The 15,000-nt window shown below is 36.7% G+C and overlaps 3 protein-coding genes across 5 annotated transcripts in view; all 3 read left to right on the forward strand.

The window, feature by feature from the left end:
• Positions 1-15,000, forward strand: part of LOC121812820 (C-X-C chemokine receptor type 3-like) — a 20,714-nt gene that overhangs the window by 1,087 nt on the left and 4,627 nt on the right. The window contains exon 3 of the mRNA XM_042215909.1: positions 1,657-1,708. Coding sequence (XP_042071843.1) covers positions 1,657-1,701 — 45 coding nt within the window. The 3' untranslated portion in view covers positions 1,702-1,708. The remainder of the gene's footprint in view (positions 1-1,656; positions 1,709-15,000) is intronic.
• Positions 6,200-12,576, forward strand: LOC121811837 (C-X-C chemokine receptor type 3-like). The gene is made up of 3 exons (XM_042215907.1): positions 6,200-6,344; positions 6,935-7,288; positions 7,633-12,576. Exons 2-3 carry the CDS (start codon positions 6,938-6,940, stop codon positions 8,380-8,382), a joined length of 1,101 nt encoding a protein of 366 aa, XP_042071841.1. The 5' UTR covers positions 6,200-6,344; positions 6,935-6,937; the 3' UTR covers positions 8,383-12,576.
• Positions 14,621-15,000, forward strand: part of LOC102296080 (C-X-C chemokine receptor type 3) — a 9,939-nt gene continuing 9,559 nt past the window's right edge. The window contains exon 1 of one of the 3 annotated variants that reach the window (XM_042215904.1): positions 14,621-14,820. In XM_042215904.1, the coding sequence (XP_042071838.1) occupies positions 14,779-14,820 (42 nt within the window). In that variant the 5' untranslated portion in view covers positions 14,621-14,778. The other 2 variants (XM_042215905.1, XM_042215906.1) reach the window with 2 other exon arrangements.

The following is a 15,000-nucleotide window of genomic DNA, read 5'->3' on the forward strand; positions in this document are numbered from 1 at the left end:
AACTGCATTATTTTTATCTAAAACATTGATGTAGTGCCATGGTCCTTGGTCTTTGACCCAGTGTTTCGAGTTTGTTTTTCTTTGTCCTTAGTTAAGAGTAGTCTTATTTAAGATTTCTTGTGTTTTCCCAGGCTAATTCCTCTCTCCTTTTTTATTTCATGTGTTTTTAAGCTCTCGGATTTCCTCAGTACTTGGTTGGTTTTACTTCTGTCTCCCATGCTCTGCTCTAGTCCTGCTGCCAAACAACTGCATATTACATGAAGAAAACAAAGGATAACACAATGGAGAGCTGAAACTAAAATAAAGTAAAGCTTCACTTTCTGTTTTGGACCTTGTTAGAAATTCCAGATTTGTAGTCACTAGAAATTTACGTGAACATCTAAAATGAAGTGATTAAGTGAAAGTGGAGCAAATAAAATAATAACTAGAAAAATTTGCATTTCCTGCGAAAATGCAGTGTGGATGCTTAAAGCTGAAGCTGTATGCAAAAAGTAGCTGAAAAAGCTGAAAAGTTGCAGAAATTGTAAAAACTTTGCAGAAGCAAAAGAACTTTGCTAAAATGGAATAACTTAGCAGAACTGCAATATCTTAGAGGAAACATAATACTTGGCAGAAATACAATAGCATAGCAGAATTTAGCAGAAATATTGTAACTTACCAGAAACATGATAACTTCTCAAAAATACAAGAATTTAGGAGAAATAGTATAAGATAACAGAAAGAATATATTTAGCCAAAAATACTTAAACATTACAGAAACACTATGATTTAGAAAAATAGTACAACAAGCAGAAATATTGTGATTTACCAGAGACACTGTGATGAACTATGAATATTGTAATTTTAAATTAATACTATGTTTTAGCACAAATACTATAATTTGACAGAAATACTATCATTTGGCAGAAATACTATGTCAGCACAAATACTCTGGTTTAGCACAAATATTATAACATAGCAGAAATACAATTATATAGCAGAAATGCTATATTTAGAAAGAAAAATATAATATAGTAGAAATAGTATGATTTAGCAGAAATACTGTATTTAGCACAAGTACCAAAAAGTAGCAGAAATACTATGATTTGCAAAATACTATGATTAGCAGAAGTACTAAGATGTAGTAAAAGTACTTTGTTTAACAGAAATACTATGATATGAGGAGTAATACTTTAAAATGGAGAAATATTGATACACAACACACATACACAGAGAGCCTAAAGGGAAGAGTATTTCGTGCCATGGACTGTTAACAAGAATTGAGGTCCATATTAGAAAAGCTGGTAAAATCATAAAATTTGCAGAAATGTAATAAATTGATCAATATGAATTACGGTCTGTGATCAGTGTATTAATTTGTAGTTAGGAAAAAAACATGTTGACCAAGGTGGAATCGAACCCAGACCTTTGGTCTGAAGACCGTGTCATTACAACGCGCCACTGAGAAAGGGGCGGCCGCTTTGAAAAACAGGGTGATCAGCGAGTCAGAATTTAGATCGCGGTGAGCGGTCGAAAAACGCCGTTTTTTGGAGTTACAAAACGTTGTGTAACTCAAAAACAGGTGGACTAGAAGCATAATTCTTGACTGGGTGAATCAGCGGACTTTGGTGTACTTTGACTGGATTTTCATTGCTCTATGTACATCCGTCCGCTACCCAAGAGCTGGAACGGATGATGGCTGTAGAGAATCTGTTAGCTTAGTGAAGATGAACAGACATAAATACCCTCTTGTGACTCAGATGTGAGCACAATATTGTTACACTCCTGACTATGGATTGACAATTAATGAATTAACACTTTAATGGCCACACCAAGAAAAACCATTGAAACTGTTTTTCTTTGTATTTTTTATTCCTTTGACCAAGAATAACAATAATTCAAACTGAATTTAAATAGACGTCTCTCCCAAATGGTTACCTCTAATCAACATAATCGATGTAACACATACTCACACTATCTATGTTTTCATCTTCTTTTACTTTTACTTTCAGCTGGGTCGCCAGAGCAGATTATCTGCTTTCATTTTCACCTATCCTCAGTATCCATCACTGTCACACCAACCCTCTTCATCGTCTTTTTCACTATATCTGTAAATCTCTTCGGTGGATTGCTCCTGATTGGCATCTCCACATTCAGCATTCTTTGTCCACTATATCTCCAATCTCTCCTCTGCATATGTCCAAAGCATGTCAGCCATGTCTCTCTAACTTTGTCTACAAACTATTGAACCTGGGCCATCTCTCTGATGTACTCATTTCTAGTCTTGTTCACTCGAATGAAAATAGGAACATCTCCAGCTCCTGTCCTCTAGTCAGTGCTGCGGAGTAGCCTTCAGACTGAAAGTAAAATCGCCATAAAGGAACATGTTGACTTATTTAATTGTTAATTTGTTATTTTAATTTTATTTTTGCTTTTAAGATTTTTGCTTAAAATGTGTGTTTATGTCTAAAACATTTTTTATAATGTTCCACATGTTCTTTATACAGCTAAAACTTTTACATCAGCAAAAGTGCCATTTATTATTCCCTCATCAACAATATACAGTATTTCCAAACTATGTACATTATTTTCCACCAATTATCCATATAGTTGATAGTAATTTTTTTAAGAGTTGGTTTTTAAATGTGTCAATTTTAAGAAGTGTTTGAACATGCTAAATGAACTGTGTAAATCTCTGCAGATTGTAAATTTCAATTTTAAAAGATGTAGTGCTTTGTGGATAGTTTTAAAAAAAAAACTCTTTAGACCAACACAGAGAGACTGAGGAGGAGCTTCTTCCCGCAGGCGATACGGTCTCTCAATCACACCACCACACAGTACTGACCCACACATATAGTTCTTACACACACACTGGACTTTCTGGACTTTGTTTTTGCACAACACTGGTCACTATATTCTTCATTTCCGGTTAATACTTGTACAGCTGCTGTTATTGTGTATATATTTATTTATATTTAGATTTCTTCATACATTCTTATATAGTTCTATATTGTGTATTGTGTATTTTGTTGTACAGTTATTTTATTTTCAACTTTAATTTATATATTTTATCTTATTCTTCCCAGTTAAATTTACCCTTCATTCTAATTTGTGTTGTACAGTTATTTCATTTTTAACCTTAATTTATATTTTATTCCTTCCTAGTTAAATTTACCCTTTTTAATTTTTCATATTTATTTCCTATCTTATTCATAGCCTTTTCCTTTTTTGTTTTCTTTAGGTCACGAGCAGTTGTCCAAGCATTCCACTACATATCGTACTGTGTATGACTGTGTACGTGACAAATAAAATTTGAATTTGAATTTGAATTTAAGAAATTTTGTGAGGAAAAAACTGCAATGAATTTAATTATTTCATTAATTAGCAAAAATGTATTTATCTCTTAAAATTGAAAGTAAAAATCCTCATTTAAGAGTGCTTTGGGATCCACATCGTCTGGAAATTCTGTTATTTCCAAAAGCAGCATGGATACAAATTCGGTGTAATACACTTGAGTCCCCGAATAAAACAGATGGAGTTGTATACCAGTCTTATTCAAAGGACTGCTTTTATTCAGTCACAGTTCTGTGTAACAGAAAGCATTACAACATTAAAACATTCAATTTTGTACCAGTCACTAGGAAACTGTTACTTACTCTGTACTCTACTCTAACTTTGTACTGTCCACTTTCTGCTGTAGCAAAACAAATTTCCCACACGTGGGACTAATAAAGGTTATCTTATCTTATCTTACTCTCATACTGATCAGTTGGCCAAACAATAATCAAGCCTGAAAGTTACAGTGTCTTGAAAAAGTATTCATACTCTTTGAACTTTTCCACATTTTCTCACATTACAATCACAAACCAAAATGTATTTTATTCAGATTTTATCTAATAGACCAACATAAAGTGGTGCAAAATTATGAAGTGAGAGTAAAATGATACATGGTGTTAAACATTTTTTACAAATTTGAAACACGTGGCATGTATTTGTATTCAGTCCCCTGAATCAATACTTTATCAAACCACCTTTTGCTGCAATTACAGCTGCAAGTCTTTTCAGGTATGTCTCTACAGACTATATTTTTTGCTCATTCCTTTTTTCCAAAATAGCTTCAGTTCGGTCAGACTGCATGGAGAGCCTCTGTTAACGGCAATTTTCTAGTCTCACCAGAGATTCACAATAATAATTACATCTGGACCCCTGTTTGAGTCATAATCCTTTTGCAGCCTTGAACAGGTTGAACATCATGTGGCTGCCACCACCATGTTTGATGGTGGGGATGGGGTGCAGTGTTAGTTTTCCACCACACAGCATTTTGCAAGTAGGCATGTCAAGCCTGTCAGTTTAGGTGGATGAGCATGCCTTGGTAGTTTGCAGTTGTGCCACACTCTTTCAATTTTCAGATGAGGCATTAAACATTGCTTTGTGAGATGTTCAGAGTTTGGGAAATGTTTCTATAACCTATCCCTGCTTTAAACTTTTTCATAACTTCATCCCCGTCCTGTCTGGTGCATCCCTTAATCTTCATGATGCTTTTTATTCACTGATGATCACCAACAAATCTCTGAGACCTTCACAGAACACCTGTATTTAAAGTGAGATTAAAGTTCCTACACTCTTTTCATTGATTACAAAACTCCTGAAGGCAAGGATTTTATTAAGCAGTAACAGCATAACGGGGATATGAATGCTTTTTTATACCACTGCTTAGTCACCATTTGTTCTGCTTTCCTTGTTTTTACTTTTTGTTCTTAAATGTTTGTGCTGTTGATGTTGTTGTATAGATGTTTTTAATTATGTTTGTTTACATTCTTTGCCAGGTTTGAGTTTTAGGCTTTATGTTTTATCTTTATGCATGTAATAATAAGGCTCTCTTTTTTCAAATCTAAGCATTTTTTCACTGCAAAGATAATTAAAGACTAATTTTTCTGTCAAAAGAAGAAAATTGAGCAAACCAGTAGACAGGCTTCAAGTTGCAACTGAAACCTGGAGACCAGTAGACCTCATCAACGAAATTTACCGGCTGTAAGATGTTTTAAATGGCTTGTTTCTAAAGCTCCTTGCGCATCTTTAACAACAAGTAAAGTAATTTAATTAAATAATTTTGGTCCTGTGGGTGTATTGTAATATTGGACACAGAATTTCTGATTATAATTAAAAATATTACTCTGGTCTCGGTGTGTCCCTAAAAAGCCTGAAGAAAGTGTACAAGAGAAGGCCTAAAAAAAAACCCTAAATCAAATGAATATTATCCATGGAATTATATTTGTCATGATTTTTTTTTTTTTTTACGCCAGTGAAATTATTTCTGTTCTCGGCCGCAATTTAATTCCTCAGGTGTAACTCAGTTTCCGCAGTACCCTGAAGTGGCCATTAAAGTGACCAATCACATTAGGACCCCGTCCTCCTTTGGGCTTCGCGTCCAGACAGTCAAAAGTTGTTTTTTCGTGAGAGCAGGATTTCTCGCAGAGAGCTATGCGCGAAAGCATAAAACTGGCGCATGCAAATCAGACAGTCTCCCGTGCGCAATGGCTTCTTTCTGCACATGGCTGCTGAGTACTAAACGTTAAATTTACACGCAAGGGATTTAATTGCACCCGTGAAATGAAATTATTTGCTTGGTTTATTTGTTATGGGATAAATAAAATTCCATGGAAGGTCTGGAGAGAGAAACAACAGTGAATATCTACAGCCACCTGTAACATATATTTATCATATTGGTACATCAAACAGCTAGACAAATGATACGTGATATGGGAGAAAATCCGCAATCGATATCCATTATGTAATGTATTTTGTTGTTTTACTGTAGCTTTGTGTGACATATAGTGTTGTGGAAAAGTCTTGAACCACATCTCATTACGTATATTTTGCTGCCAGGGAGCAACAGAATTGTGTTTTTTGAAATGTTCTTATCTCTTAGTTCTCGCATTTTGCAACATATTTCTCTTTGTATCGATCAAAGTTTGTCTTTGAAACTTTTTTCAAAGGAATGCATTTTTTTTTTTTAATTCAATTAATCCAAATTTGACAATCTTGATTAAAATTCAATTCCTGGAACGGGTGAAGTCAAGTGACTGTTAAAACGACTGTGCCCTTGCCCTGCATCCCATCTCACAAAGTCATGTTGTCAACAGCTCCCTCTAGTGTTAGAAGCTCTTTATGTGCGGTTTTGACAGTTTTTTTTTTTGCCCTGCATTCTACGTCAACCCAGGCAAAGCGAGAAACATCCGACCAGTACTGATCCTTTAACACTGGTTTACTTGGAGTTGAAGCGGTAGGACATACTGAAGTCCTGCTTTTAGCATCACACGCACAGAAAGCTTCTCAAACTCTGCAGCTGAAGCTCTTTATGTGAAGTAAGTGCATTTGTTTGCATATATCAGCCCTCCTGCAATATGTCTTTTAACATTATGAACATTTTACTGGCAGCCATGGAAGTTACTGATAATTCTGTCTACTTTCTGTTTGCAATAACTGTGTGCGCAAGCTTAGCTGGTTTTGTAGAAGCTTTATTTTAACAACGGTAAAAAGGAAAGCTGTGAGGCAGTTTTATAGTGTGTGAGAGAGTGAGTGACTAAGGAGAACTGTACTTTCCGTCTATGTCAGCCGCACAATTGCTAAATCACAACATGTGAGTTGTTGTATGTTTTGCATTCACTATAAGCTGGGCTTACCAAAGGGAAACGGAGTACTGTACTTTCCTTTTATGTCCACTCCACGATTGCTACATCACACCATATGAGTTGTGATGTGTTTGTGTATGTATTATAAAGGCTCATCTGGGCTTCCCAAAGGGAAATGTCAGGGAACTGACTTCACTTTTACCCAGAGAGAAAGAAAGAGAGAGGAATCTATTCTAACATAGAGCTTCTGAGGCACTGCAGCACTTTTGTCTTCTCTCTGTGTTTCAACACATGTGTTTTAACTTTTTGTTTTGGTTCAACAGAACATGAATATGAGTACAGATGATCTGGATGTGTACAGTGGAATTGACTATGACCCTAACATCACCTATGACTATCCAGGGGATGAGTCTTTTGTGAAAAGAGGCAGTGAGGCAGTGTGGGTCCCTGCTCTGTACTCCATAGTGTTTTTTGTTGGAATCCTGGGAAATATTATTCTCCTGACAGTTCTGGTTCAAAAGAGGAGACTGTGGAGCCTATCGGACACCTTTATTCTCCACCTGAGTATCGCGGACATCCTCCTCCTGTTAATGCTGCCCTTCTGGGCTGCACAGACAACTGAGCTTTGTGACTGGTTTTGGGGGATTTTCAGCTGGGTCTTTGGGGTCATTTTCAAGGTAAGGACCAGATGTTGTGTGGAACAGATAGAGACTGAAAGTGAAAGTAATACATTTTCTGTGAAGCTGTGAGAAAGTTGTTTTGGCTTGGATTATATTTGGCTGCACTCTGTCATTTCCAGCTCTTTTGTAGATTCTTGGCAGAACATGCAGAACAGAATCATTATACTCAACAGGATGACACGTGACATCCTCTGAGTACTTAAAACATGTTTAAGATGAGAACAAGATTAGATACAGAGGTTTAGAGTAGGACAGAAGTGAAAGTGAAGAAGTCGAGTGTAATTTTTATAGATGTTAGAGGTTTGTATCTTACACTAAAAGTTCTCCCTGTCTTCTTCTAGCTCAACTACTACTGTGGGATCTTTCTGCTGGTTTGCATCAGTCTTCAAAACTATCTGTCATCCATCCGTGACATCCAGTTATATTCCCACGGGAGGCACTGGTTAGTTCACATCAGCTGCCTGTTAGTCTGGCTTATCTCTGTCCTCCTCACTGCACCTGACTGGATTTTCCTGGTGGGTAAAAATAATTACACAGAAGATAATACTTGTGTTAATATTTACCCTCAATCTGGAACTGACTGGCAGTTGTGGTCACGCCTGCTCCACCACATATTTGGCTTGGTGCTACCTGCATTCATGCTGATGATCTTCTCACATATGCTATGGCGGCAGTGCAGCTCTAATGGGGCCCGAATCCAGAGAAATGTCACCGTCATCCTGTCTCTGGTGGTCGTATTCTGTCTGTGTTGGATGCCGTACAACTTCATACTTGTTTTGGACACTCTCCAGAACAGACTTCGGGATCCTCCTAACGATTCACAGGAAGGTTCTGAAAGTTCACTAAAAACCCTTCTCATGGTCACCTCTGCGTTAGGCTGCCTTCACGCCAGCCTGAGGCCTCTGCTGTATCTCGGCCTGTGTGGAAACTTCAGGCAACACTTACTGGCCATGCTGAGATGTAATAAAACTGAACCAAAAGGCTCACTCTGGGATCTTGGTGTAGGCCAGAGACAGCAGCCTGACCACGATCAGGATCAACAGCAAGAGCTGAAACAGGTGACGGTTGTAGAGAATCCGTTAGCTTATTGAAGATGAAAAGAGAAATATGCTCTCTTCTGACTCAGATGTGAGCAGCATGTTGTTTCACTCCTGAGAGGATATGAATTCAATCTCATGTCAACGCATGGAGGACTTTATTCTGTGTAACTGACAAGTAGATATTTATCTACAAAAACTACTTTCACATTTCACTATAATGCTAAGGTTTTGGAGATCCATCATGGTGACTCATACTAATCCAAAAGCACAAAATGTAGCTCTTTCTTATTATTTTAAATAAAAATATATAGTTTTTTTTAATCAATAGTGAAATATCTGTGCTGTTAGTGAACTGATTTTAACACATTTATCATTAAGCTAACGCTGTAACCATTGAAAGTTGATATACTGCAAACTGTTATCTGTGATAGTATTACTGACTTCTTACATTAAACAACACATAAACACTTTTTGTAACTTTATTGCCATAAACATAGTTTCATGTTTCTTTTTATGTCATTGGTGGGCAACTCCAGGCGTCGAGGGCCGGTGTCCTGCAGGTTTTAGATATCATCCAGGGTCAACACACCTGAAATGAATGATTACCAGGCCTGTGGAGAATTTAGCCATTTAAATCAGCTGTGTTGGATCAAGGACACATCTTAAACCTGCAGGACACCGGCCCCTCGAAGCCTGGAGTTGCCCATCCCTGTGCTCTGTTTTGACTCTGCTTGAAACGATGAAGATGTCAATTACTTTTTATTCAGCAACATTATTTATTTACATTATTTTTTTGCACCCAAACACACACAAATACTTTGGAACAGCCTTTTAACTAAAAGTAAACTTAGCATTTAAAAACATATTTACTCATTTAAATGTTAATTTTACATTTTTATCAGATTTTTTTGTTTTTGTTTTTGCTGAAGTTTGTACAAGATGTGTTTTATATTTAAAACTGCATTGTTTTTATGATGTTACAGATGTGTCAACAAACGTTTTTCACTTTTTTCAAACTGCTAAATTTGTTAATACAGCTCATCAGAATTTAACAATTAAAAAATCACTAACATGCACCATAAACACTTTTTAGATCAGCATCAATGCTTTTTCAATAAGGAGAGATCACTTGTAAGGATTAAGCATGATTTATTGAGATGGAGAAAATAATGTATTTGGTGATTAGAGTTCAATGACTCATCATGGCAGAACCGAATCCCAGTGATTGAGTTTTTAACAGGATCCCCTCAGAGTCTAGACACTGGTGGAGGTGGTGAAGATGAAAACTGAGGGTTGAGTAGAGCTCTGGCTAAGGTGTCTGAGGTGTAGCTGGGGAGGAGGTGAGTTGCATAAAAGAGAGTCTGAAAGGGAGAATGATGGAGTGGACAGATTTAAACCGAAGCAGACGCTGATTGGCTCAAAGAAGGCGAGTGTGAAGATGATTGGACTAGAATAATGATGTCACTTGTGAGATTAGCAGCGTGGGAAAGCAGTAGACACACCCAGGAAAGCAGGCAAGTGTGTGATTACAGATCTTCTGTATTGAATTTACACATAAGCTTTATTACTACAGCCCTAATGGTGGTCTTCATTATCACCAGCAATACACAGCATTTCCAGAATACATGCATTGTTATTATGCCACAAATTAAATAGAAAAGCTTTTACAGCTTTCAGCCCTGCAGCCTGTGTTTTTCAATTTTCATATTCATAAAAAACCCTAAAAAATCTCTGGGAGATGAATAAAATAGAACTGTGCATATGTGCTTATTTACTACGCTGAGAGCTAAGGAGAAAAAACTGATCATGGTTAAAATACAGAATTCAGCTACTTGGTGAATACTTTGACCCAGGATGAGTGAATACAGATCTTCGTTATTGAACTTGCACATAAGCTTCATTTGTATAAACTAGTGACAGAGGAAAAAGTGGCCATAATTTCACCACACGTCATTTACTTTCTTGCAGTATGCACTGTAAAAAAAAAATCTCTCTGCATGTCTTATATACCTCTAATATATCTTCTGCAGATTTGTTTTGTTGTTGTTTCCATATATACCAAAATGTAACAAATATCCATATCGCTTTTTTATCCATAGTTATTTTGTCGTAGTTTGTTTTAAATAAAGCATTTTTGGAGCACAATGGAGACATGTTAAAATGAACTGCGCATAGTAAATTTGAATTTTGAAAGATGTTTTCACTTTTACGATGAAGAGTTTTTTTTTTTAAGACAAAATTTAATTATATGAAAAATAAGCATTTTGTCTATGAAAATGAATTTAGCCTTTAGTATTGTAAGTAAAATCCTCACCTGATGACTATAAAGGGTATAGTTCAGGGTGGGATCGACATCCCCTGGAAATCCTGTTATTTTTAAAAGGATGTCTAAAAATGAACAGACCTTAACTGAACTCACCTAAATAACACAAGTGGAGATGTACACCTCCACTTGTGTTATTTGGAGAGGTTCAAAGGATTGCTTTCAGTCACTTAGAATTACAGCAAACCCCAATTTGTACTTTTCTTCATCAGTTTCTACTCTGGATTTTGTTATATGTTTTTAATTATGTTTGTTTGTACATATTTTTACAGGTTTGAGTTTTAGGTTTGATGTCTTACATATATGTGTATTACCAAGTTATTTTTTGTAAGTTTTAGGTTATTTTCAACAAAAAGGTGAATGAAAGCTAATTCATCTGCCGTCATTCCTCCAAATAAAGTAAATCAAACAAACTAGAGGCTTCAAACGGGACCTGAATCATGGAGTACACAGAGGAATTTATCAACTGTTCTGTGTTTTTTTTCAACAGTTGTGCACTGTTTTTACAGCTGTTTCCAACGCAATGGTTTTATCAGCAAGTGAGTCCAATTTCATAGAATGATCACCAAAGATTCCTTTAATTAGTCTGTTGGCTGTGTGGGTGTACTTTAATGCTGCAAACAGACTTGATTGTGCTAGGTTTATGTTACACTGCTAATAAATGCAGTGTAACATACAGAAAACAAAGTAGCCACTTCTTCTTTCAGGTTATATAACACAAAAAATATACAAACATACAATGGATGTGCTGATGTTTTTGGCTTCGTGTCCATTCATGTCCGTTTTGTAGACTTGATAAGATTTGTTTGACATCAAGGAAGGGGATGGGGGGTCAGATTGACCAGAACACAGAGACCTGGGAATGCTCAGGAGCCGATACCGGAATTCCACACCCACGAAGGCATACAGAATCAGATGCTGTGACTGAACAAGCTTTGTTGCTTGTGTCAAAATGAAATGTTTTCAGCGTGTGATATTATACAGCTTCCAACAGAGGAAGAAAACCACAACGGCTGCCATAATAATCTTAAAAGCTTTCTGCTTTTTAAATCCCTGGGCACCACGCCACAGCTGATCCATGCTGCAGGAGTAACAGAAGATCATGATGGCCGAAGAAAGCATTTAGACCACTATTTCATAAATCAATGTGATTCAAGCTTCCAAGAATCTACTGCCTGTTGGCCAAACTTGGGATAGCTGTGAACACACTCTTCTCTACCTCGTCTTTCATCCAACACATCTTCTAAAAAATCCAGTCAGAGAAAGGAAGAAGCATCGACTGGCCTGAATGACCCAAGGCTTCTTTGGAAATACATCTAGTGTGGATGATCGACAGGTAGCAGTCAGGACTGTTTCAAACCAGGAAACTCATAATAGAAGCTAATCTAAATGTACCAAGAAATAAACGTGACCTCTGCTAAATGATACAGGTACAGGCACTTTCAAAGCATCTTCACTCCAGCACAATACTTACTGTAAAAATTGTTCCAATGACATGTTTCCTATTGCTACCCTACAAGTTTACTCCAGGAAACCCTCACACAGTACAGTATGCAGATGACAAGGTCATTTACCATAAAAAATCATTGACAGAAAAACACAATTATTCATTTCACTAATAAAATGTAGGAAGAAGCAGTAAGGTGTTGTTAGTGAATGGCATCTATTTTGCTGTTGTCTACTTGGGGGGAGGGGCAGCATCGGTGACAGAGATGCCATCAGGATCAAGAAACTAATCTGCAAGGCCGCAGTCATCATTGGTCTGAAATTGGAGGTGTTTGGAGTGAGGGACACGAGGTCACTGAACAAACTGCCCTCCATCATGGACAACCCATCACAACAGCTCCACTCCTCACTTCTGAGGCAGCAGAGCTCCTTCCCCCTCAGACTGATTAAACCTTGCTGCCATAAAGAACTCTACAGGAAATCACTCCTACCGTTCTCTATGAAGCTGTTAATAACTCTTCATTCTGTGACACGTGATCACACCTGCCAGGGACAAAAGCCCAAACATATTTTATATTTTACTTTCATTCAGCTGTTCTTCTTATATTTACTGTATAAATATTTTTTATTAATGAAATTTGCACTTCTCTCTTACACTCTGTCAGTCTTACCTTCACTGTTTTTTTACTAACTTAATTGTTACTGTTCTTTGGTTTTTATCTCTGTTGTAAATGTATTAATTCCTACTCTATCTCACAGTATAAGCCTGTTACCAAGAGGCACTTTTCTATAACTGTGTTGTTTATTTCTTGTGAATTGTAGACAGTACTATTTTTTACTTTTTATCATGTTGCAAATTCCCGTGTGGGATCAAAAAAACATCTGTCTGTCTGTGCAAATAAAAAAACATTGTTTAAGCTGAAAACTGAGCTCACTTGCAGGTGTGACAATAAATCCCAGGTGTTGTTGGATTCTTTATTATAGATAACTGCATGTGTCGCCATACTGTAGTGGTTACCAATTTACAAAAGATTTCCAGTTTTTTGTCTGTCCCCAGCCTGTATGGGACAGGAGCATCAGGAAGTGCATTTAGAATTTTAATAAAATAAATAAACCAAACAAAACTGCCATATCAAATATGCAGATGCACTTGTCGTGATGACCCTTAAGGAAACAAGACAGTGTGTGAAAGTACCGTCTATATCATAGAAAATTTCACTGACACATACACTGTAAAATTTCATTAGTTCCCAGAACTTAAAAAACTATGCAAACTCGTTGCCTCAAAAAATTTGAGTAAAACTTACTTAAGATGACTAAGTTAGGGCAACTAATTGGTTTTGAGCAGTTTGGCGCTGAGACGGTGTGGGTATAATGATGGAAAGAGAAACCTTTTAGTCAAGAGTGACTCATGACTAAGCCACTGCAACACAGCTGCACGCTTACTTGAAGCATCCTGTCAAGTGAAACGAAGGGATTAACTGTCAAGATAAAAAATAAAAAAAATCGTAACCGTCAAAAACAATACAATGATTGCTAAATGTGAAAACACAGACTTGGAGGTAACCATGCATGAATCAGCAAATAGGGGAATCTGTAACGTCTTTCTGCCTCACATAGTTCATGAAAGAAATGATTCAAACTCCAAAGAGCAGTTAATAGAAGAAGTAACAATCCAGAAAGGTTTAAAAAGACCTGGTTTATTCCGTTTAATAACATCGTAATTTGTATGGAAAATATTTATTTAAAAAAAATCTGCATGTAGTTGCTGTTACGATATTGCTTCAGGGAGCAGACATGACAGTCTTTTAGGTTTTGCTATCACTTTTTATTATGCGCTCAACACCACCCTCCTGTGGCTTCCACATGAACTGCACCTTAAACAACAACTTTACGCATATCATGACAGTTGTCAGGTCTAAAATATCTGACTTAAAAGTGTTTTAAACTAAATAAAAATACTTTGAAGTACATCAAAAAGTTCCAGAGACATTATGATGACTACCTAATAATTCCTGAAATGAAATCTATAAGAGAAGTTCAAAGGACAAAGTCTGCAGACTTTTTAAGGGGTCCCTAACATGCTTTTTTTTGTCGATGGCCATTATTTAAGGTTGAATTTAAATAATACTTCAAGATAAGTGCCCAACTAAATCAAATGATAACTGATTTATGATAATTACTTTATTAACAGATGTCTTTGAGCCAGTGTTTCCTTAGGACTTTTCTTATTTATGATTTCTTGTGTCTAGTTAGATCTCCCAACTGCCCTCCCCATCTCACAATATCACAATATCAACAGCTCCCTCTAGTTTAGTAGCTCTTTATTCGATTATCTTTGTTTGCTGAAATCTAGTGGATCAAGCCAGGCATATAAACTAGTAACACGGAAGTGACGTTACGTGGTTTTTCGAAACAAACCACCTGTTTTTTCTTATTAAAGCCGGATGTCACAGAGGCTGAGCCAGTGTAACGCGTCTGTATGAGCGCCACTAAACCGCAGAGCCTCGTCTTTTTGAGAACGCATCTTTCTTTGAGATTTTTAGTCGTAGGCCTATCTGTTGCAGTTAAATTGTTATAATGCAATATTTTATTGTGAAAAACAACGAGGTGAGGCGTGATGAACCACAATATCCCAGTGGAATAGAAGTTAAGGTGTTTATAAGTCCTTTCTGTGCATGAGAGGCTTTAAGGTACGAGTCCGCATCGTCTGCATGATTGTGAGTGAAGATTCTTTGCTGAGCTCAGCTTTTCTTATCGTCTCGTTTACCATGACCCTTGTTTTTTATAGATTGAGTACTCAGCACGTGCGAGTTTTCTGTATTACAGTTTTATGATTCCTAAATTTTGAGCGCAAACGCAGCTTCTTAAGAGATTTCAGAGAAATAATGTATCTCTTC

Source organism: Haplochromis burtoni, unplaced genomic scaffold (genome assembly GCF_018398535.1).
Source record: "Haplochromis burtoni strain Fernald_Lab_line unplaced genomic scaffold, NCSU_Asbu1 Contig_862, whole genome shotgun sequence".
Lineage (NCBI taxonomy): Eukaryota > Metazoa > Chordata > Actinopteri > Cichliformes > Cichlidae > Haplochromis > Haplochromis burtoni.